Consider the following 25463-nt stretch of genomic DNA (forward strand, 5'->3'; position numbering starts at 1 on the left):
CTGCAGCCACAACTAGAACCACAGCATCGGGGTCTGCAGTTCTGAGCCGCTGGATCCCTCCGCACATCAGGACAAAGTCCCCGGTCTGGGATCTACAATACTCCCAGTTCTGGGCAACTGATACACAAAAAGAGATATTCAAGACCTGACTGTGACCATGGGGGATCTATGGGGGTGCTGGGGGATCTATGGGGGTGCTGGGGGATCTATGGGGTGCTGGGGGAATTATGGGGGTGCTTCAGCACATCTAAGCCCCCTCCCCCCTCGCTGTCCTTGCTTTGTTTTTGGTGGATTGCGTTACAGAAGTCCTGGATCCTTTCTTGGATACACAGAATATAACTGGATAGAACATTTATAGGGAAGGTGATCCCGGGAATATCCGATTGCCTCTCGGGGGGTCAGGAAGGAATGATTTTCCTTTGTTTGAGCAGATTGGATTTTCCTTCCTCTGGATGAGCTGTGGGTATAGGATCGTGTATATGGAGGGTTTCTATGTGTGTCCCCTCCCCCCCTCTATTGGTGGAATTGGATGGACTTGTGTCTTCTTTCTATCAGAGTAGTTATGTAACTATGTCTAGTCTGAAGGCCTAAAATGAGCCTTGTTCAGTGGAGGCCAACTCCACTCTGGCAGTGAGAGAAATCCCAGCAATGTGTAGAATTACTATCAGAACTATTAGTAACATCTAAAGGCTTAAGCAGCAAACCCACCAAGTTCCAGCTCAGCCCATCCAAAAACATTGGATCCAACTTCCCCCACCCAGGTGCCTGTTGGATCTCCTTTACCTTGTGTAGATATCTCCTTCTCAGATCCTCATGTTCTCATATAAATGGACAACACTCTCTATGTGACACCAGTTTGTAGACTCTGCCTTGATCTTCCGAGGGATAGTCAGCCGCCATGCAGTTCTGTGACACCACCTCAGGTGATGGAGCCACTTCTGCTGTCAGCTCTGATATACCATCAATGGAGACACTTGTTGCCGGTGTATTTGGATCACGATATATAGGAGACATACTGGACAAGCACATGTGAAGATATCTGAGATTTAAAGGGACAGTCCACTATTGAGTACATTTTATTTGGTATTTCTATTTATTTCAGCACTGTTATGTGCAAGTCTGTGATTATTTATGTGTCTGCATTGTGAAGATATTGGGTGTAGCACATATTTATTGTCACAAACACCATTTCTGTTCTCACTATTCATATATGCACATTTGTATTATTAGCACCATTGGAGTTTATATTGCTGCGCTGCATTTTGTATTGTGATTTACGGTTTCCATGTGGGAACACATTATTTGCTAGCTGCACAATTTGAATTGTAGGAGGTTTATTGTGCTGAGGGATTTCTATACACAAAGTATAGAACACAAGGGGAATAAAGCTCTCCTAAAGTACAATGTGGATAATTACATAAACAATCCACTAATGTGAAATCATTTTTAATCAGCAGACTTTGTTGATTACATTTTGAAATTAAAAATTTGGGGAAGCACAAATGACCTTAACACTGCAATGGGAAAAATTACAGGGAAATGCTTTATTTTTTTTCAAATTACAATTTATTACTAATGAAAACCAATGAAATAAAAATATAAAGTAAGCATTCAAATCTCCTACTGAATAAAAGCCCTATTTGTCCCCCAAAACACTGAAGTATAATACATTTGGGTAGACTACAAATGCTAAAGATAAAATACGCAGAACTGGGACATTGCCAAAAATGGGGGAAAACCTCTCTGGGGCTCGAGGGGTTTAGGGAGAAAGTCCCGAGGAATAAAGTGGTAATGACAGATTTCAGCATTTATGTCATCATTGATTTTGCTGTAGTTACACTTTAGGGCCAACACTGTAACATTTCTAGGATCAAATATTGTTTTTCACAAACTTCCAAAAAAAAGAGATCTGTCCACTCAGTCAATAAAGAGAACCCAACTGTAGGAATATGACCGCACACTCAGCACTTTGTAAGATCAGATCTCTTGTAGTTGTCCTGTGTGATATGTCTATGGAGAGGAGCAATAGCTGGACAGAGAAATAAGATAACAAGGACATCCAATCTTCACCTGATAGGATCCCTTAGACTTGTCACAAAACTGGATGGAACTCACATGGGACCAGCTGGGTTTAAGTGGTACTGTCAAGCTCATCCCAAAAAACTGCAGCAACTCACTGTTGGAAGGCTTATACCAGCTTAGGAAGTTGCTTTCTCACTGAACAAAGACTTCTTGTCTGGTGTCCCAGCCGCAGACCTGACTGTAAAGATGTCATCCAAGGAAGGATGTGGAATGTTAAAATAAGGCGTGAACCATCAAAGGGGAGGTGGGTTGTATAATGGGAGATGTGGACAAGGTAGGATGTGCTGGAACCCTGAAGCATCACTGATGATGTATCAATATTCAGAAAAATATGGAAAGGACTTTCCCCCCTAGGACTCCAAGACTTGGCAAGATGCCACTTGACCACTACCTAGTCTCTGGCACTGAGGCAGTGTTGTTATTGTATTAGCTCAGGATCTGGCAATGAAAAAGCACTTGGGAACACAGCTCACTTAGTAAAGGATGAGAATGCTTTATGTTTTCCATTAAACCTCCATAAACAGGAGCCGAGTAAGATGAGAATCGTGAGGAAACAGTTCAGTCATTGATGCTTACCTGAAAAAATGATTAAAGGTAAAATGTTGGTGTGTGAAGATGGAGATACGCACTAATATCAAGGAATTCATCCATTACATTCTTGTTTGCTTGTAGTTTTTAGTTTACAAAGCAGCATTATACTTTTCACTCATTTGTGGGATGACATGAGGTGTGAAAGTGAGGAGACACATGCAACACTTTCATTGTGGCTTAGCTGTTATCCATGTAACATTCCCCCTTCTACCAGAATTGTCTTACTGCAGCTGAAGCTTGTGAATCCTCCAGTGTTTGATTGGCCTGGAATTAATCATAAAAGCTTTATCTCATTCTGAACACTGATATGACTTCTCTCCAGTGTGGACCCTCTGGTGTCTGATAAGACCTATCTTCTGTGTAAAAGCTTTATCACATTCAGAACACTCATACGGCTTCTCTCCAGTGTGGACTCTCTGATGTTTGATAAGATCTTTTTTTACTATAAAAGCTTTGTCACATTCAGAACACTGATATGGCTTCTCTCCCTTGTGATCCTTCTGGTGTATAACAAGGCTTTCCTTATGCTTAAAAGCTTTATCACATTCTGAGCATTGAAATGGCTTCTCTCCAGAATGGACTGTCTGGTGTCTGATTAGGCTTTCCTTACGTGAAAAATCTTTGCCACACTCAGAACATTGATATGGCTTCTCTCCAGTGTGGACCATCTTGTGTCTGATAAACTCTGGCCGCATTGTAAAAGCTTTGTCACACTCAGAGCATTGATATGGCTTCTCTCCAGCATGAATCCTCTGGTGTCTGATAAACGCCTTCTTGACAGTAAAAGCATTGTCACATTCAGAACACTGATATGGCTTCTCTCCAGTGTGAATCATCTCGTGTATGATAAGCCTTGACTTCACTGCAAAAGCTTTGTCACATTCTGAACACTGAAATGGTTTCTCTCCAGTGTGACTTTTCTGGTGTCTGAAAAGCTGTGACTTATGTGTAAAAGCTTTATCACATTCAGAACATTGATATGGCTTCTCTCCAGTGTGACGTATCTGGTGAATGATAAGCTCTGAGTTCAATGCAAAAGTTATGTTACATTCAGAACACTGGTATGGCTTCTCTCCTGTGTGGACTTTCTGGTGTACAGTAAGGCTTTCAATATGTCTAAAAGCTTTGCCACATTCCGAACATTGATATGGCTTCTCTCCAGTGTGAATTCTCTGGTGTCTGATAAGACTTGGCTTCAATGGGAAAGCTTTGCCACATTCAGAACATGGATATGGCTTCTCTCCAGTGTGAACCTTCTGGTGTGAGAAAAGCTGTTGTTTGTTTGCAAAAGCTTTGCCGCATTCAGAACACCCATACAGCTTCTCTCCAGTGTGAATCCTCTGGTGTGATATTAGGCTTTCCTTATGTGCAAAAGCTTTATCACATTCAGAACACTGATACAGCTTCTCCCCAGTGTGAATCTTTTGGTGTGAGATAAGATTAGCTTTCTGTGCAAAAGATTTATCACATTCAGAGCACTGATATGGCTTCTCTCCAGTGTGAATCTTCTGGTGTGTGATAAGACCTGACTTCGATGTAAAAGCTTTGCTGCATTCAGAACACTGATATGGCTTCTTTCCAGTATGAACCCACTGGTGTTTGATTAGCTGTGTCTTCCGTAGAAAAGCTTTGTCACATTTAGAGCACTGAAAAGGTTTCTCTTCAGTGTGAATCATCTTGTGTATTTTAAGACCTTCCTTGTGTTGAAAAGCTTTGTCACATTCAGAACACTGATATGGCTTCTCTCCAGTGTGGCCCCTCTGGTGTCTGATAAGATCTGCCTTCACTATAAATGCTTTGTCACATTCAGAACACTGATGTGGCTTCTCTCCAGTGTGAATCTTCTTGTGTTTTATAAGATTACTCTTTGATGTAAAAGGTTTGTCACATTCAGAACACTGAAATGGTTTCTCTCCAGTGTCCGTCTCCTGCTGTGTGATACGTTTTGCCTTCATTGTAAAACTTGTCACTTTCCAAAGAAGAAACAACTTTTAAAATGACTCCTCTTATGTGTACAGGGGTTGGACTTTTCACTTCCAGAATACTGAAATGACTTCTCTCCTGTTGTCCTCTGAGGATGGATCAATGTTGAAGAGGATCCCAAACAATAAGAGCACTGATATGTCTTGTGTCCTGTGTGAATCCTCCAGTGAACTGCAATAAAGACTTTCAGTCACCTAAGACTCCCATATGGCTCATTTCCCACGTGGATCAGTTGTACTTATAAAGAGCAACTTGACCAAAAACTTGGTTCCTCAATCCACCTGTATAGAAAAAGATAAATACAAGTCAGAATTCTGTATAAAAGGGCTAAATAAAGTTACTTCCTATTTTAACTCTCATTTTAAAGAGTAACTACATTTTTGCTGAGAAAATAATCTGAGTGATCAATGTACATTGCTGGGATTTTACCAAACTTTGTTGTAGATTCCAACCTGTTGATGCACTGAAGAAAAAGCTATTTGTTTGTCAATGTGTAAAGTGGATGTGAATGGGGGTGACGTTTTCATGATTATTTAGTTGATGCCCCTGCAGTGTTCTAATAGAGGAAAGTCTGCATCCCTTTAGAAGTGATTAACCCTTGGGAGTATCACACCAGAAATACAATCTTTGTACAAAAGAATGCCCAAAATGTGAGTTTTTTAGTGCATACTTCTGGGAAAATCAGTGACCCAATCACAGCAGCAGGAAATGACATTTCTGGGGGGTGTTCAGTACACCAGCTGTTCATAGAACGCCTCCAGGTTGCCATATTGCATTCAATTTTACAGAAAATTACAGCGCTGCAGATTGAACAGGAAAAATCATTTTTAATAACATTCACTTACAATATGGATTGTATAGCAATTGTGTGTTATTTTTTTATTTGTCACTTTTCTCCATGAAAGTGGAGTTACCCTTTAAATTAACCAGCTGCCGACCGCAGATAGCCGAATGACGGCTTCACTGCGGCCGCCAGTTCTGAGTGGACGTCATATGACGTCCTCCCAGAACGCGCTCTCCTGGGCGCGCACCCGGCGATCTCCGTGATCGCTGTGTCCTATGGACACAGCTGATCACGTGATGTGGTAAAAGGCCAATCACAGCGGCCTTTTACCACCTGATCAGCGATGTCCAATGACACGCTGATCAGAAGGAAATGCAAGTGCCGGTTCTCGGCTGCACTTTCCTCACGCTGTCAGATCGTGAGGAAAGTACTGCTGAGAACCGGCAGTTGTCAGATCGGGGATCGGCACCGATCATCAGGGCACTGATGATCAGTGCCCTGATGATCGGTGCCCAGCAGTGCCACCCGCAAGTTCCGCCCAGCAGTGCGCCCACTAGCTCCGCCCACCAGTGCCCATCAGTGCACCCACCTGTGCCCAGCAGTGCACCCACCTGTGCCACTCTGCAGTGCCACCTACCTGTGTCCAGAAGTGCCACCTACATGTGCCCAGAAGTGCCACCCACCTGTGCCCACCCACCTGTGCCCACCAGTGCCACCCACCTGTGCCCACCCACCAGTGCTGCCCACCAGTGCCACCCACCAGTGCAGCCCAGCAGTGCTGCCAGTCAGTGCCACCAGTCAGTGCCCAGGGGTTGTGCCAGTCAGTGCCGCCAGTCAGTGCCCAGCAGTGATGCCAGTCAGTGCCGTCTATCAGTACCCATCATCAGTGTCACCTATCAGTGCCGCCTATCAGTGCTGCATATTAGTGCCGCCTATCCGTGACCCCTGATTAGTGCTGTCTATCAGTGCCGCCTATCCGTGCCACCTCATTAGTACTGCCTATCAGTGCCCTTTAGTGCTGCCTATCAGTGCCCATCAGTGCCGCCTATCAGTGCCCATCAGTGCTGCCTCATCAACGCACATAAGTGAAGGAGAAAAAATACCTGTTTGAAAAATTTTATAAAAGAAACAAATAAACTTTTTTTTTTTTTCAAATTTTTTGCAATTTTTTTATTTATAGCGCAAAAAGTAAAGCGCCCAGTGGCGATTAAATACCACCAAAAGAAAGTTCTATTTGTGAGAAAAAAATGATCAAAATTTCATATAGGTACAATGTTGCATGACCGCGCAATTGTCAATCAAAGTGCGGCAGCACTGAAAGCTGAAAATTGGCCTGGTAAGGAAGGGGGTAGAAGTGCCTGGTAGGCAAGTGGTTAATCTAATATACAGGAAGTATATTTATAACATTGTACATATCTAAATGTTTGTATTTTATGGAGAACACTAGAATATTCCCATTGGCTGGTAAAATACAATATTCTGCAGCAGAATCTCTTTCTTTGTTCTCATTCAGAGCATTCTGCTGCATTGTGATGTGTGAAGATACTCGGGTTCAGATTTGCAGGTACATTCGGCAAGTGCATCTAAAAACCCAAACAATGCAGACTAAAATACATATCCAATGGTAGACAATTGGAGGTGAAACTTGAAAGTCAATTCATTTTCTTGTTCAAAAATTTTATTATAAAAAAACATGGTGGCCTGAACAAGTCATCAGCAAAGTGGTATAAGTCACTTAGGTAGTTACAGCAGAAAAGATAAGCTGATACAACAGGTACAACAAGACAACCGACAAGCTGGTTGAGCTCAAGTCAAACAGTAACAAACCATTACAAGCTAAAATAGTGTAACATGCGTCCCGTTCGCTGGAAGCTCGGTATATCATCTTATGTCCAATCAGGAATAACTGCATAGAAGCATCTAGCAAGACCTTACATGTTACAAATCCAGGGCAGTGGCAATGAGAGGTCACTTGTGCTTGGGATGGGTCAAGGAGAAAGTAGAGATGGCCTGGGTCATAGTGTGTACTCTGGAGGAAAGGCTATGGTAAGGCACCACAATTGAGCTGAAGGACATGCCAGCGGAGAGTGGCCAGGAGGGGGTCGATTGTAGAAAAGGGCAAGAAAGAAGAAAGTAAAGGAAGGGAAAGAGAAAGAAGGGGAGCAAAAAAAAAGATCTGTTATATGAAGGAAACTATATGGAGGGGCGGTGGGGAGTAAGAGGAGAAAGGCCATCCCCAGGGTAGGCTTGTTCAAACAAGAGAAGGTTTGGTCGATATCTTATCAGTTAGATTATGGGGGGCTATGGACGTAAAGTACAATCAAAGTTAGAGGGTAAGAGGTGGATTATCCAAGGGTTCCACAAGGCTTCAAATTTAGGTATTCTGTCTAGCACAGTGGCTTCAATTTTAGCATGAATTATGGCTTACATGACACAGTTGCGGGTAGCCAGTGTGCTGATTGATGGGGTTTTCCATGCCTTTGCAATAGTCTGTTTGGCTGCTGTGGTAATTTGAAGAATTAATTTGAACTGTCTGTAGGAAATGTTCAAGGGTTTCTGCTGGATCTGGTGAGATAGGAGTATCAAACAGCTTTGAGAGGACTTGAAATATTTCAGCCCAAAAAGGTATGTACCACAGGGAATTCCAACCAGATATGTATGAGGGATCCCAAGGAGTTGCAACCTCTCAAACAAAGAGGAGAGTAGTGGGGTAGGAATTGAAAGATACTAGCAGGGACCAAGTACCATCTAGTAAGGACCGTGTAATCGGTCTCTATGGCCACTACGTTTTGCGAGGATGACTTGGTAGATGCCCAAATGGTGGACCAGGAGACCGGGTCTAGAGTGAGGCCAAGGTCTCTCTCCCACTTAGTGACCTAGGGATGTGGAGTAGAACATGTTAGTTCAAGGAGTTGACTTTACAGATGAGAGATAAGGCCTCATCTATGTGGGACTGTTTTACAGGTTCTTTCAAGAAAAAAAAAAAAGGGGAGGAAAGTACAAAAGAAAGGAAGTGTTTTATCTGTAAGTAGTGAAAGAGTTCTGAGGCGGGGAGGCCATGGGTGTATTGGAGGGACTGAAACAATGTTATTTTGGATGAAGATAGTAGGTGTCAGGGATGCGGGTGTGACCAGAGATGTGTGGACTGACACAGGGAAACGCAGGCTTCAGATATGGTATAAATAAGACAATTTATTAAGACTGACAATACAAATATAAACTCAGTGCACCAAACCCCAAACTAACACAAATACATACAACAAGGTGAAACAAACCCAAACCTAAACTGGTATAGATACACAGGTACATACACATATAGAGCACAATGTAGTCAGGCAGGCCGTGTCGATAACTATCGGGCAGGTAGGTACACGAGGAGCAGGCGGAGAGAATGGTCAGGGTCACAAGCCAGGGATCAAACAGGAGAAGTCAGCAGAGGTCAGGATCAGGCAGGGTCGGCAACAAGTCAGGCAGAAACAGAAACAGGAACAGGAATGCAGGTTACAAGGTACAGGGGCCCATGGAAAAACACCACCAAGGTCTGGCCATCCCTTAAATACACCACCTGCAATCAGCCCCAGGTGATGGCTAATTGCCAAAGTGAACCTCTGGTTGTTGAGAGCACCCACTGGCCAGCCCTGGTACTGCAGCCCACAAGGCATCGTGAGTCCCACCACTATTGGCAAGTCCATTCCTGACAGTAGGTTGTGTACCTAGAGTAGGTCAGCGGAAGACCTGGCAACAAAGGAGGAGGAGGGGGAGGACCAAGCTGGGCAGAAATCAGGGTTAGCATAGGGTTGGGAGGGAACTGAAAAAGGTAATGTGTCTTGAGTCTGTCCCAAATAGCTAGGTAGTGGTGAGTGATCGGATTGAGAAGGTTGTGACGTTGGGATAGGTGTAACTATAAAAAGATAGCCACTGAAAGAGGGTCACAGTCAATGGATTCCAGTGACTCCGATGGGGGGGTTCCTTTAGTGGCGTGATATTTGGGGAGCTGAGCCACGTGAGCCGCATGATAAGCTTGGAAGGTAGGCAAACCCAGGTCACCTTTTAGTTTATGGGTGAAAAGTGTATTCTTAGGAAGACGGGGTTTAAACTTATTCCAGACATAGGAAAAAAACTCAACACAAGATGCGGAGGAAATAAGCAGGAACTGGGATGGGGAGAACCCAAAAGAGGTAAAGTATTTTTGATAGGACAGTCATTATAATGGTTGTAATACAACCTAACCAGGAAATGGGCAATGGTAACCATTCATTCATAAGAGAAGTGAGGTGGGAAAGCATGGGCGAGTAACTCGTGCTATATAGGTTTTTCAGGTTTGCTGTAAGTTTGAAATGGGATGAAGTGGGAGGACCAGGAGAAGGGAAATACAGGTTGTAGTTGGTCTTGGAGTGAGGGTGGGAGGGAGACATTCAGGGTGGTAGATTTATGTGGATTGATTTCCAGGCCTGTACAAACAACTGTAGAAGATCCGGGCTGAGATCAGGGGAGATGTCATGAAGAGCAAGACATCATCTGCAAAAAGGCAGAGTTTATGATGGATTCCCCCTATTTTGATGCCTTTGATATTACGGTCTGATTGGATAAGGATGGCTAAAGGCTTTATAGCTAGGGCAAAAAGTAGAGGAGAAAGGGAGTACCCTTGACGAGTGCCTCAAGAAATAGGAAATAAGTCCAATCTGATCCAGCATACTGAACGTATGCTCTGGGTTCAGTGTAAAGGGAGGAGATCCATCTTAAGGAATGCGAACCAAAACCTCATTTGCGTAGGGCAAAGTGGAGGTAAGGCCAGGAGACCGTGTCAAATGCTTTACAAATGTCAAGGGATAAGAAACAAGAGTGGATTTGGTGAGGAGGAGCTGTGTGAGCTAATAAAGTTGAACAACGTATATTATCACCTGCTTGACGAAAGGGTATAAGCCCTACTTGGTCCTTATGAATTAGGGAACCGATAATCTCGTTAAGATGGCTGGAGAGGATTTTTGCCAAAATTTTGATACTGAGAATAAGGACCGATATAGGGCGAAAATTGGCCCAACAGGAATGGTCAGCTTGGGGTTTGGGGATCATAGAGATAGAAGCAGTCAAGGAGTCAGAGCGGAAAGGGAGTTGAAGGCGAAGGACATAATGGGGGTTAGAAGGTCAGAAAACGTTTTGTAGTAGGTGGCAGAAAGGCTGTCAGGCCTGGGACATTTACTGGGCTTAAGGGATTTAATGGCTGTCAGAATTTCCAAGCATGAAATAGGTTTGTCCAAGTTGGCGATCTGGGGGGCTGAGAGAGTAGGAAGTTTGATGGTGGAGAAAAGAGATTCGGAATGTGTTATGTCAGGTATATGGGAGTCTGAGTAGAAGCCGGAAAGTCTGACGAAATTCTTAAAGAATTTTGAGGGGATTACTAGTGTAGGTATTTCTAGAAAGTTTCAGGTGTAACGGTTTATGTTCATGGCCGATTTTGCGAAGGGAGAGAACTAGGAACGTGTCCAGTTTATTTGCCTTCATATAAAACTTATGATGGGAACGATGTAGGGATTTTTCTGCTGACTCAGTAAAGAACAAATCTAATTCTAAACATGCTTTGTCAAAAGCTTTTCTAAAGGCTGGGGTAGGATGGGATTGAAAGGTGAGGGAGGCCTTTTGAATGGTGTTGTCAAGGCATTTATGTTGAAGTTTCTTTTCCTTTTGAATGTAAAAGGCTTGGCTGTTGCAGACCCCTCATATAACCAGTTTATGGGCCTCCAAGGGTGTTATAGGAGTTGTATCCTCTGTAGTATTGAGGGTTATGTAGTCTGAGGGCCTGGTGAATAACTAGGTTTTGTTCCGGATGGGCTAGAATACGGTGTTTAATGTACCAGGTGTGAGTAGGGGAGGGGACCGGGGAGGAAAGAGTGGGGAGAACTGCATTATGGTCGGACCATGAGATAGGAAGTATGGTTGATGAGGAGATTTGGAGAAGAACCGACTGAGAAAGATGTGATCAATCCGGGAGAATAGCTTATGTGGATATGAGTAGTGGGTGTATTGGCGTAGTGCTGGGTTACATTTGCGCCATGAATCGACTAGAGAATATTGACTCAGAAGTTGTTAGTTCAATGTGGTAGGGGTAGTCGAGACTGGGGGTGGGGACTTATCCAAGTAAGGGTATAGGACTTGGTTAGAAACTCCACAAATTAAAAGGGATCCTTTCTTATGAATGTCAATGGTAGGCATTAAGTGGGAGAGAAAGGGGGTTGGGTGCTTATTAGGGGCATAGAATGACACAACAGTGACCTCATTGTCTAGAAGGGTACCTGTCAAGATTAAGTAGAGGCCTTCTGGGTCCTTGATCTCCGATAGGAGGGTAAAAGGTGAACGGTGGAAGCCTATAAGTACTCCTCTACATTTAGAGGTTGCAGAGGCTGTGTAAGTCCGGTGCATTTGGCTGGTTGAAGGGGAAGTAGTATCGGGCTAATAAGCAAGGAGGAGTTGTTCTATGAGGGGAGATAGTTTGCCGCTATAGAGGGCAGTGCAGTTAGATTTGGAGGGTGCAAGTAAGAACATTGGACCATGCAGCACAAAGAAAGAAAGAAAGACGAGCACGTAATGCACTCAAAGGTGAACATATAATAGTCAATGCATGGTTCATGTACGGACAGAAGACTAAACTCTGGACGAATAAATACCATAGGGTCTGTATGAGTTCCAGAAGCATTTATATGGACTTTGGTTGGAGGGAAGAGAGTATCCCAGCTCTCAAAGGGGAGCGAAGGAAAGAAATGCAGTTATGTTAGTAGAACGTAATAGAGAGGCGATACTTCTGGGACTCCGGAGTAGAAGAAGAGAGAATACCAGAGATAAAACAAAAACACATAGAAACATTATAGTAGGAGAGCAGTATAGTGACCTAAACACTGGAGGTGTACAGGAAGCAACAGGGAGGGAACCTAAATGCATGAGAACTGATGATGTTCTACACGGGTAGTTGTGATAGTCCGAGAACCAAAAAAAGTGGTATGTTCATAGGCATGAGCAGGATACTTCAATCCATGGTATCTTCGTGGGTTGGGGTAGGAGAGAGGTAGTGACCTCTTTTGTGGGTATTAGCACATTTTTTAGAGCTTGGTGAGGCATGGATCTTCTGAGGGGAACTGGATGCAGAGCAGCATCTAGAGTTTTAATGCGCACGAGCTGGTGAAATAAGGTGAAGATCTTGCAGAGTGGACTGGAGGTCCTCGGAGGATTTATAGGTGTAGTGGGTGCCCTGGTGAGAAAAGCTGATGGAGAAAGGGAAACCCCAGCGACATGTTATATGGTGCTGCTGCAGGATCAGTAGGTGCGGTTTCAGGGCACGGTGTTTGGAGATGGTGTAGGCAGCCAAGTCCTGGAAGATTTGAAAGGTGTGGCCCAGCAGCATACCCTCATCTTGCTGTTGGACAGACGCATTCCTCCATCAAATCTCATCCTGTGCAGAAACAGGATCGTCTAGGTAAGCCAGTACTTGCTCCATCTGCCATAAGACCTCTGTTTTCATACTTGCAGGTGGTATCTGTCTCTCCTCTCCTGCAAACCGAACCTTGGATCCTGGTGCAGGTTTGGATGTGTTCACAGCCAGGAAACACAATCCCACCGCTTGCCACCAATGTAACGGAACCGACCCAGACTGCACTCGGGTATTTCCGTTAGACTACTGCTTCCCCCGTCTGAACACCGACCGCAGGCACCACAGCCAACCATACAAGACTAGACAACACCAGTCTGTCTGCACATGGAACTCTTTATTTAAAACTCGAACTGGCTTTTATACACTCAGGGGACAATCCCCCCTCCCTGCATAATGACCCTGGGCGGGGCAATCTATACTTAGCAACAAGAGACACACAGGTATTCAAACTTCACACCAGCAGACAGTCCCATCAGGAGGGAGGGCTGCTGGAGATACCCCCCACTAAGCGAATACACAAACACAATAGAACAATGGGATACAACCACATGGCATTAAACAATCCACAACCCCACCCCCAATATTAGGACAGATAAACCTGTACCACTAACAGGCACAGGGTGACTTACACATAAGAGGGATATGGGAAGCTGAGACAGGGGTCTCCCCACCTCTCCAAAGTGAGCTGGGTTCCATGGGCCCCCCACCCAAAATGACTCCCGTTACAATCCCTCTGTACGCCGACTCCTGGGGATGACCCCTCTGTGCGCCGGCTCTTGTGGATGACCCCTCTGTGCGCTGACTCCTGCGGATGACCCCTCTGTGCATCGACTCCTGTGGATGATCCCTCTGTGCTAAGACTCCTGTGGATGACCCCTCTGTGTGCAGACTCCTGTGGATGATCCCTCTGTGTGCTGACTCCTGCGGATGACCCCTCTGTGCGCTGACTCCTGTGGATGATCCCTCTGTGTGCAGACTCCTACAGATGATCCCTCTGTACGCAGATTGCTGCTGATGATCCCTCTGTACTCAGATTCCTGCTGATGATCCCTCTGTGTGCAAACTCCTGTAGATGATCCCTCTGTGTGCCGACTCCTGCAGATGATCCCTCTGTGCTGAGACTCCTGCAGATGATCCCTCTGTGCTAAGACTCCTGAGGATGATCCCTCTGTGTGCCGACTCCTGCAGATGATCCCTCTGTGCTGAGACTCCTGAGGATGATCCCTCTATGCACAGACTCCTGCAGATGACCCCTCTGTGCACAGACTCCTGCAGATGACCCCTCTGTGCACAGACTCCTGCAGATGACCCCTCTGTGCACAGACTCCTGCAGATGATCCCTCTGTGTGCCGACTCCTGCAGATGATCCCTCTGTGCACAGACTCCTGCAGATGATCTCTCTGTGCGCAGACCCCTGCAGATTGACCACTGTCTCTGCTCTGCCGCCTGCACTGGTGAGAATGATGGAAGCTTCCAGCCTGAAGCTGCCACTGTTTTGCTGCTATTTCCCACAGACCGAGCTGCTCTCTCCTCACACTTAATTGCTGAAGAAGGAAGGCCTTTCATTTTACCATCAAGAAATGCGGCTCCAGCATGTGGTGCAAATCAGCCTGTGCGCCAGATATGAAAAAAGTCCCTCTATTCTACACCTAGCAGGCACTTACTACAGGAGACAGTCAGAGACTGCAGACATAGTACAGGAGATGACCAGAGACTGCGGACACAGTACAGGGGATGACCAGAGACTGCGGACACAGTACAGGAGATGACCAGAGACTGCGGACACAGTACAGGAGATGACCGGAGACTGCGGACACAGTACAGGAGATGACCAGAGACTGCGGACACAGTACAGGAGATGACCAGAGACTGCGGACACAGTACAGGGGATGACCAGAGACTGCGGACACAGTACAGGAGATGACCAGAGACTGCGGACACAGTACAGGAGATGGTCAGAGACTGCGGACACAGTACAGGAGATGACCAGAGACTGCGGACACAGTTCAGGAGATGACCAGAGACTGCGGACACAGTACAGGAGATGACCAGAGACTGCGGACATAGTACAGGAGATGACCAGAGACTGCAGACATAGTACAGGAGATGACCAGAGACTGCAGACACAGTACAGGAGATGACCAGAGACTGCGGACACAGTTCAGGAGATGACCAGAGACTGCGGACACAGTACAGGAGATGACCAGAGACTGCAGACATAGTACAGGAGATGGTCAGAGACTGCGGACATAGTACAGGAGATGACCGGAGACTGCGGACACAGTACAGGAGATGACCAGAGACTGCGGACACAGTTCAGGAGATGACCAGAGACTGCGGACACAGTACAGGAGATGACCAGAGACTGCGGACACAGTTCAGGAGATGACCAGAGACTGCGGACATAGTACAGGAGATGGCGGACACAGTACAGGAGATGACCAGAGACTGCAGACACAGTACAGGAGATGACCAGAGACTGCGGACACAGTACAGGAGACGGTCAAAGACTGCAGACACAGTAGAGGAGACTGTCAGAGACTGCAGACACAGTAGAGGAGACTGTCAGAGACTGCATTTGTGCGATGATGCCTGAACCCAGTGTAAAGTGTAGAATATTGCTGGGCGGCTCCACTCTACTTATAGATCCAGTCAGAAATCCTCCTTACAAAGTGGAACAAGTGACAGGAGGCAGCAGCACTTCCAATCTTCCCGTCTTACAGAACAGACAAGTAGTGAAGAGCCGTGCAGGACAGTAAACAGTTGATGAATCTGTGAGGCTGCCAGGCAGAACCAGCAGTAAATCCTCCAAAGCAACCATCCAACCATGTGTCCAGCGATGGTCCCGGGTCCCCGGTGATGCCGGCCATCTTCTCGGCGTGTTCAGGAGCCGGTTAGATTCGGCAGTTATAAAAGAAGAGTGCAGAGTGAGAGAAGACAGAGGGGGGTTGTATGTGTCCCGTGTGAGCTGCACGCTGCCTGAACACGGAGAAGATCTGTCAAAGTGAAAGGGCCTGGGGCCCCTACAGGAGGTCCAGAGGTCCCCCTTATCAGCGGCCCTGATCGTGACCCTGCAGATGGAAGAGCCGGGAGCTGTCACTTGGGATCCCCTTCTCTTCTCCACACTGATGCCAGCAATCACCAGTTGCCAGACTCCTCCAACATCTGAGACAGACCATGGAAATGAGGCTGATCAGGAGAGATCGAGACATTTCCTGAATGGATGATTGAAGTAGAGTCTCTATGCCGGAGGATGGACAGCTCAGTCACACAGAAGACCTCCACACCTTAAACACCAAAGTGAAGTATCGGAAATCTACAGCCAAACATACCGAAAACTGCCATCGGCAAAACAATCTGCACATTCTTGGCCTACCAGAGGGCTCTGAGGACACGGACCTCACTCCTTCACTGAGAACCTGCTTGGAGCTGTTCTGCCAAGGGCCAAGTATTCCCCCTTTGCAGTAGAAAGAACGCATCCCATTCCCCCAACCTGAGGCCCATCGGGGCCCCTCCTGGCACAATTTGTAAACTTCTACATTTCGGGGATTTGGTGTTCAGAGAAGCACACAATCAGGGGGAACCGCTGTATGAAAACACCAAACTTCTCAGATTCCCCAATTACTCCATGGAAGCCCAGCGTCTGAGGAAATCCTTGGACCACATTAGAGCCGAGCTGCATTCTAAGGCCCCATTCACACCGGAGCGTTTTATAGCACAAAGCTCAACGCTCCGAAACACTCGGGGAAAATCAATATTACTCCATGGAGACGGGTCACATCTCCACTCCAAGTCACCTGAAGCAGAACGCCTGAAGCTCAAAAAAGTTTTGGAGCTACATTTGTAGCTGAAATTGGGCAGATTTATGTGTTTTTGGTGTGTTTTTAGTTCCATAGAAAATAAAACAAACTCCCAATTGGCACGGTTTAATGCGCGCTTTCAGTGATAATATATGAATAAATAAATGTCAAATAAATACACATAAATAAAAAAAAACCTTGATAGATAAATTTATTATTACAAGTATTTATTTATGATTATTTTAATGTATTTGTGTATTTATTTGACATTTATTCATTATTGTTATTATCACCCTAACAAAAAAGAAATAAATAGAAGGAAAAAAATAAAATAATAAATAAAATACTATAAATAAATGAATAATAGTAAATAATAAATAAAATACTGACCCCAATCCAAATGTTAACCTCCAATCCTAACCCTAATCTAACCCCTAACAAAATAATATTACATTACAACTAATAATAATAAAAACTAAAAGCTGATGGGAAAACTTAAAAAACACGGAAAAAACTAGCAACAAATGATGCAATAGATGATATGTTCCTCTATTGCTTAATACAACAAAATGGTAAAGCTCAAAAACGGCTAAAAACGCTGTATAAAAATGTGCTAAAATCGTGAAATATGTGAAAAAATGCTATGCTCAGATGTGAATGGAGCCTAACGGCCTGAAATACAGCATGCTCTTCCCTGCAAATCTCAGGATCTAAGAAGGCTGATTCTTCACCTCTCCTGAAGAAGCTGCCTTCTGTTTAGTCTCCACTATGAGGCCTCTCTTGTTGGATGGCAGTTTTACCATTTGCACATTTACATATTTGTTACAGTTGATGCTTAGTACCCCCAGTTTCATGGATGATCTGAACCCCATTTATATTCTGGATACAGTCTGTCATAGGAGACTTTTCCCCACCAGTTCCCTCCATACCTCTTGCACATTGTTCCTTCTGCAACATTCAATAAACATTTTTACCTTTTATAAAAATCATCTTCCATGGTGTGCATTGTGTCTGCTCAGTATTTCTGTCTGTTATCTGTGAAATAATGAAACCTAAACATCTTATTTCCCAAGTCCAATCCTGGCCGCGTGAATCTCAAATTCTCATCCAGTCATCTTACATGAGAACATGTTCCCCCCTGCCTTGTCCCTCACCATCCCCCCTCCTGTGTCAGTGTGCAGGGGGGGGGAGGGGTGCAGAGGGATATTGTAGACTGCTGGTCTGTAGAAAGCATGGTGGGAGAGGAGGGGGAGGGGTATTAGGAATGTCATGTATGTCAGCTGTGCTGGATCATTAGCGGGCCCCAGAGCTGCATTCCGGACAGTTCAGTGTACAGACAGAGGGGGGGAGGGGGGGTTACAAAAGGCAGACAGGCTGTTCACTTTTCAAGGGAAGTTGCACCTTTCAGAGAAGCTTTCCCGATCATAGTGATTGTGAGGAAATATGACTCTGTAGATTGCTTGCCAATGATTGGATGATGGAGGTCAGCAGGAGTCCACCTCATTCATTAACCCCTCGTCTGCCGAGGTCCATTTATAAATGTTCTTGTTATCCCTCCTGTAATAGTAATAAAGTTGAATGAACATTTTTTATGAAAAATCAAATTGTAATAAAATCAATAAAAATAATTAAACAAGGGGTAAAGCAAACCTGTCCTTGGTGCGCATCACATATGTGAATGCAAGCATGCGCATAGGGCACACATGTGTACAGAAACAGCAATTGTGTGGCACATGTGAGGTATCGCCGACAACTCTGACTGACACCAATAATTCTCGGGGTGTCATTCAAGGGTAACTCTAAACTGATGACCTGGAAAGGCTTTGAAAGTGCCACATATGGAAGATTTTAGGTACTGCAGTTTTTCTCTCTCTCCTGGGTACGCACAATTAGCAGCTTTGACACGTTTGGTATCTATTTGCTCATCACATCATCTTTTCTATCTTCCCAACAATGAGGAGAAATATTGTGTTGGTGTCACTAAGATTCATTGTATTTGTTCCTGGAAATACGCATTTGATGAACAGCCGAGCAAATATTGTGCAGTATGAAAGATTGTATCAGCCGCCATTGTTTACTATGAATGACTGGAAACCCACCAATCAGCTCTCTATTCTCTGAAAGCAGAGACCCTGAAGAATGAAGAGGCAGCAGTTGCACTTTTTATGGCGCACAATATTTGCTCGGCTATTTCATCAAACCCAAATTTTCAGGAAAAAAATACAACAAAATGATTTTAGTGCAAACACAATAAAATACCCAATTTATTGGTGAAATATAAAAGATGGGGCTGCATGGAGTAAGTAGATACCAAACATGTCCATCCTTAGAACTGCATCCGCCTGGGAAATCACACAAATCTATGGCCTCCAAACATTCACCACAAATCACCCTTTAAAAGTCTTCACAGGTCATCGTCATGAATGATGGTCCTAGAATTCTTCATGTCCCTCTGACGTGTGCGCTGACACCTCACATGTGTGACACCATTTATGTCTCCATACATGCTGGGCGTTTGTATCACGATGTGGACATGGGTGAATGCCGGAGATTCAACATTTTTTAAAATTGTTTTTATTTGTTGTTTACTCAAGGCCTAACAAGTCAGCTATGTGGTAGCATGAGCAGGTGACAGGTCCTCTTTATGGAGACATTGGATGTCTATGGACCCCCAATGTCTCCCTTGCCCTCCAATGCAGCTGATCAAGGGCCTGAAATACAGCACAGTGGTTGTACAGAGGGGTGGATGGGGGCAGTGGGGAGACAGAGGGATGGACAGGGGGAAGTAGGCGGACAGAGGGGTGGATGGGCTGCAGTAGGAGGACAGAGGGGTGGACAGGGGGGCAGTAGGTGGACAGAGGGGGTGGAAGGGGGGCAGTGGGGGCTATGAGCAGACAGAGGGGGGACAGAGAGTTGGGCAGGGGGGTAGTGGGGGGACAGGGGGGTGTACGGGGGCAGTGGGGGGACAGATCGGTGGACAGGGGGACAGTTGGTATAAGATGGGGGACAGGGGGGCAGTGGGGGGCAGAGTGGTGGATGGGGGGCAGCGGGGTGACAGAGTCGGGGAAGGGGGGAACAGGGGGGCAGTGGGGGGACAGAGGGATAGTGGGGGACAGAGGGGGGACAGGGGGACAGTGGGGGGATAGAGGAGTGGATGGGGGGCAAGGGGGAGCCAGAGGGGTGGGGAGGAATTGGAGAGACAGAGAGGTGTACAGGGGGGCAGTAAGGGGACAGAGGGGTGGATGGGGGGCAGTGAGGGTTAAACAGAGGGCAGTGGGGGGACAGAGGGGTGTATGGAGGGCAGTAGGGCAGTGAGGGGACATTGGGGGGACAGATAGATGAATGGGGGCAGTTGGAGGAAAGAGTGGTGGACTTGGGGACAGAGGGAGGGGCAGGGGGACAGAGGGAGGGGCAGGGGGATAGTAGAGGGATAGATGGGTGGACGAGGAGCAGTGGGGGGACAGAGGGGTGGTTAGGGGGACAGTGGGGGGGACAGAGCAGTGGACAGGGGGGCAGTAGGGGAACAGATAGATGGATGGGGGCGGTTGGGGAACAGGGGGCATTGGGGGGACAGAGTGGAGGACAGGGGGGAAGGGGGGACAGAGGGGTGGACAGGGGGATAGTGGAGGGATAGAGGGGCAGACAAGGAGCAGTGGGGGGACAGACAGGTGGACAGGGGGTAGTGGGGGGGCAAAGGGGTGGATGGGGGCAGTAGGTGGATAGAGGGGTGGACATAGGAGAGGACAGGAAGGCAGTGGGGGAACAGAGGGGGGACAGGGGGTCAATGGGGGACAGAGGAGTGGACAGGGGGACATAGGGGTGAATGGAGGGCAGTGGAGGCAGTGAGGGGACAGAGGAGAGGACAGGGGGCAGTGGGGGACAGAAGGGTTGATGGGGACAGAGGGCTGGATGGGGTTACAAAGGGGTGGACGGGGCAGTGGAGGGACAGAGGGGAGGACAGGGGGCAGTGGGGGACAGAAGGGTTGATGGGAGGCAGTGGGGGAACAGGGGTGGATGGGGGTTAATGGAGTGAATTTGGAAATTAATACCTGGCTGATGGTGTCCTGCCCTGTTCTGGAGGTGGAAGTGGAGCTCCTCTGATGACTCTTCTCTGGTCGGGTTCCTCCTCTCCGGTCAGGTTCCTCTTCTCTGGTCGGGTTCCTCTCTTCTGGTCAGGTTCCTCCTCTCTGGTCAGGTTCCTCTCCTCTGGTTGGATTCCTCCTCTCTGGTTGGGTACCTCCTCTCTTCTGACTTCTGACTCTGGGTTAATCAGCCGAGTTTCCATCCGGAAATACAACACATGACATCACTTCCCAAGTTGGGTTCTGTCTTCCGGGAATTTCCATTGGCTGAGTGATCTCTTCATTTCCCATATGAGACCAGCATGCAGAAACCGAACGCTCATTCCTCCGATATTCTCATGGTGTGTACGGTGGGATCGGACTAGGAGAACGGGGTCTCGGTGATTTCTCAGGCTGGGATGAAATGTGGTGTCAGGTGGGGGGTGGTAAATTCAGGAGGGGGGGGTAGCAGCCGTCCATGGCAGAGAGGACAGACAGAACAACAGCTGCACAAAGTTCCCGGATCCAGAGCCGTGCAGAACATTCACCAGCTGATAGATACAACATTTCCCCAGTTTCTAAAATATGAGTGCAGAGCTAAAAAATGCACGTCATAAATTCCATAAACGCATGTGACTTAAACGCATATGTGAGTAAAGTGCTGAAAGTGCAATATTAATAGAACTAGTTCAAGATGACATAAAATGCAATAAAAGAAGTTCATCAGAGCATTTGTGAATGTAAAACGTCTCTTGTGCAAAGATATCAGCTGAAGAGATGCCTATGATTGGCCGTGACGTTATCCGGGAAGAGTAACGGTGTAAAAGCTTGTAAAAGGAAATCCCCCCCCGGGACGGACGTACACTCACCAGACCATCAATTATAATGTGCATTGATTAGAATACATGGCACATCTGGGGGTGCAGTGGTATGCTGTCAGCTACGGGGTCATCCGTCCATCCGTCAGGGTGGGTGCCTGGTGGTCCTGGGGGGAATGAGCTCAGCCACAGGAGCCACAAAGGTGCTTATAGTGTAGTATTTTATGTAAGGTAATAATAGGAAGTAACATAAAAACGTATCCATGTGGAGTACTAAAATAAATAGATAAATAAAGTACCAAAATGGCCGCCGCTCACCAGTAGTGGCAGCTAGAGGTCAGCAATAGGGCTCCACCCAACGCGTTTCGTGTAATAACACCTCCTCAGGGGTGTACCCATTGATGAACGTATTTTATTGCATTTTATGTCATCTTGAACTAGTTCTATTAATACTGCACTTTCAGCACTTTACTCACACATGTGTTTATGGAATTTATGACATGCATTTTTTAGCGCTGCACTAATATTTTAGCAATTGTGATTCTGGGACTGTGACCTATACCCCGAGTGCCGGCTGCTTTTCATTCATTTGAATATATATCATTGTAATTTCATATACTGCATTTAGCGCTCGCTCTATTATCTTTTCTACAAACATTTCCCCAGAATTGCGGCTCCTCCTTCGGTGTCACCAGTCGGGTTTTTGGGGTTTTCTTCATTGTTTTACAGCAGCAATAAAATAAATTCCCCATAAATGCTGTTCCTCCGAACAATAATAAAAGGGTTTATAGCGCACCAAGCGCAGACGTATTGCACCCGAGCACCAAATTCCCATCCCACACTCTGAGATAAAAAGTCATAAAAATCCCCCAAAAAGTCACCATCATGTCAGAAAGGAGAGGCGGGGTCTCCCAGGCAGCTCAGAGAGGGCGGGCAGCCTGTGTACCCACTGTGACAAGTGGTGGTGGTGGACATGGTGCAGGCAGGGCACGCCTGGCCTTTGTTTCCTCTGCTGGCCGTGTTATTCAGCCAGAACATGCAGAAGAGGTGGGGGAGGGGAGAAGTCAGCCATCCTCATCCACCTCCTCCTCTGTCACCCCGGATCATACTTCTCCTTCCACCGCAGCGGACAAAGCCCACGTCACCGCTAGCCACGCCTATTTCTTGACATCTGACCACCAAATGTCAGACCTGTTGTCGCATTGCAGCGAGTGCTGGGCGGGTCAGTGGGCGTCGTCTGACGATGGAAACATTTTTTGTCTTTTTTATTATTAATAAAGGATTCGTCATAAACTGTTGTTGTGATTTTTGTTCAATAAAGGAATTGTTCAAAGTCTGGAGTCTTTATTTTTCACCCCTTACTCATTCCCAAGGGGGGGCAGCATCAGGGTGCCCCCTTATTTAAAGGGGTACCCTGATACTAATGAGCCCCCCAACAGCATACCCCCACAACCACCAGGCAAGGGTTGTGGGGAAGAGGTCCTTGTCCTCATCGGTTTGGGGACACCATCCCAATGCTGAGGGTACGTTGCCACAGGGAGGGTGGGTGCCCTCGCTCCCCCCATTATTTAGGGGTGGGGTTCCCATTAAAAGTCCCACAAGGCCTAAAGGGTCCTGGCTTCTTAAAAAGTCTGCTATGGATTGGGAGGCCCTCCTAACCTTCCTACCACACCTAATGGGTCTGTTATGGATTGGGGGGGGGCCCTCCTAACCTTCCTACCACACCTAATGGGTCTGCTATGGATTTGGGGGCCCTCCTAACCTTTTGACCACACCTAATGGATCTACTATGGATTGGGGGGCCCTCCTAACCTTCTTAGAACACCTAACGGGTCTGCTATGGATTGGGGGGGCCTCCTAACCTTTCAACCACACCCAATAGGTTTTCTATGGATTGGGGGGCCTCCTAACCTTTCAACCACACCCAATAGGTCTGCTATGGATTGGGGGGTTCCTCCAAACCTTCCTACCGCACCTAATGGGTCTGCTATGGATTGGGGGGCCCTCCTAACCTTCCTACCGCACCTAATGGGTCTGCTATGGATTGGGGGGTCCCTCCTAACCTTCCTACCACACCTAATGGGTCTGCTATGGATTGGGGGGGTCCTCCTGACCTTCCATCCACACCTAATTGGTCTGCTATGGATTGGGGGTCCCCCCTAACCTTCCTACCACACCTAATGGGTCTGCTACGGATTGGTGGGGTCCTCCTAACCTTCCTTCCACACCTAATTTGTCTGCTATGGATTGGGGGTCCCCCTAACCTTCCTATCACACCTAATGGGTCTGCTATGGATTGGGGGGTCCCTCCTAACCTTCCTACCACACCTAATGGGTCTGCTGTGGATTTGGGGGTCCCTCCTAACCTTCCTACCACACCTAATGGGTCTGCTATGGATTGGGGGTCCCCCTAACCTTCCTACCGCACCTAAAGGGTCTGCTATGGATTGGGGGGCCCTCCTAACCTTCCGACCACACCCAATAGGTCTGCTATGGATTGGGGGGTTCCTCCTAACCTACCTACCGCACCTAATGGGTCTGCTCTGGATTGAGGGTCCCCCTAACCTTCCTACCATACCTAATGGGTCTGCTGTGGATTGGGGTCCCTCCTAACCTTCCTACCACACCTAACGGGTCTGCTATGGATTGGGGGGCCCTCCTAACCTTTTGACCACACCTAATGGATCTGCTATGGATTGGGGGGCCCTCCTAACCTTCCTACCGCACCTAACGGGTCTGCTATGGATTGGTGGGCCCTCCTAACTTTCCGACCACACCCAATGGGTCTGCTATGGATTGGGGGGTTCCTCCTAACCTTTCTACTGCACCTAATGGGTCTGCTATGGTTTTGGGGGTGATCCTAACCTTCCTACCACACCTAATGGGTCTGCTATGGATTTGGGGGTGATCCTAACCTTCCGACCACACCCAATGGGTCTGCTATGGATTGGGGGTCCTCCTAACCTTCCTAACACACCTAATGGGTTTGCTATGGATTGGGGGTCCTCCTAACCTTCCTTCCACACCTAATGGGTTTGCTATGGATTGAGGGGCACTCCTAGAATTCCTACCACACATAATGGTTCTGCTATGGATTGAGGGTCCTCCTAACCTTCCTACCACACATAATGGGTCTGCTATGGATTGGGGGGGGGTCTTCCTAACCTTCCTACCACACCTATTGGGTCTGCAATGGATTGGGGGGCCCTCCTAACCTTTTTTTTTTAAATAAAATCCATACTTTGTACAGATGATACATAGTCACGGGTAGTTTAGCCCCTCCCCCGGCATGATATTTAAAGGGATTTATCTTTTTTTTAATGTACTGCTCTTATCAAAATGTTACTTTTTGGAAGCCAATTTCCCGGATGTGGGGACCCCCGCACCCCTTTCATGGCCAATAACTGGCATATTCACCTCCACAATGGGCCCTTGTGAATGGACAAGTTGTGGTCCCATAGACTTGCAATGAGTTGGAGATTGGTGGTGGATCGCGGGCGCTATACAGCGTGATTGCCATTCTTAGACATAAATAGGAGGGAGAGGATGTCCATGCTGTAAGCCCTGGACCCTTTTGACAAAGTGCATCGCACGAAACGCGTCAAGGGGGGCTACAGCACATGGACATCTAAGCCACCGCAGGTGGCCAACATTTATTCTTGCGGTCAGTACTTTTGCCTGTTTACTTCATATATATTTGGAAATAAAGCTTTTTTATGCAGTATCACGCTATGGGATGTCCCTTATTGCTCTCTATGAGCATCACCCTTCTAGTACCAAGCTTAAGGAGAGACTCCGAGAGGTATCAAACTTAAGGAGGAACCCCAGATAAACCAAACCTAAGGAGGGACCCCAGAAGTGAACCAGGGAATCCGGCCAGGAGGGATCTCTAGTGAGAGTGCAGCCTAACCTGAGACCAAAGGA

General features: G+C 46.8%; 1 protein-coding gene across 1 annotated transcript; it reads right to left on the minus strand.

Annotated features, from left to right (window-relative positions):
* Window positions 1-1559: 1559 nt before the first annotated feature.
* Window positions 1560-21141, minus strand: LOC149470508 (uncharacterized). Its single transcript, XM_089663115.1, has 2 exons — window positions 20710-21141; window positions 1560-4937 (listed from the first exon to the last, which is right to left on the minus strand). The coding sequence occupies exon 2, from the start codon at window positions 4626-4628 to the stop codon at window positions 2964-2966; it is 1665 nt and encodes a 554-aa protein (XP_089519241.1). The 5' UTR covers window positions 4629-4937; window positions 20710-21141; the 3' UTR covers window positions 1560-2963.
* Window positions 21142-25463: the final 4322 nt, after the last annotated feature.

Source organism: Staurois parvus, unplaced genomic scaffold, assembly GCF_062004578.1.
Source record: "Staurois parvus isolate SC_StPar_1 unplaced genomic scaffold, SC_StPar_1.0 ptg000041l, whole genome shotgun sequence".
In the NCBI taxonomy this organism is placed as follows: Eukaryota; Metazoa; Chordata; class Amphibia; order Anura; family Ranidae; genus Staurois; species Staurois parvus.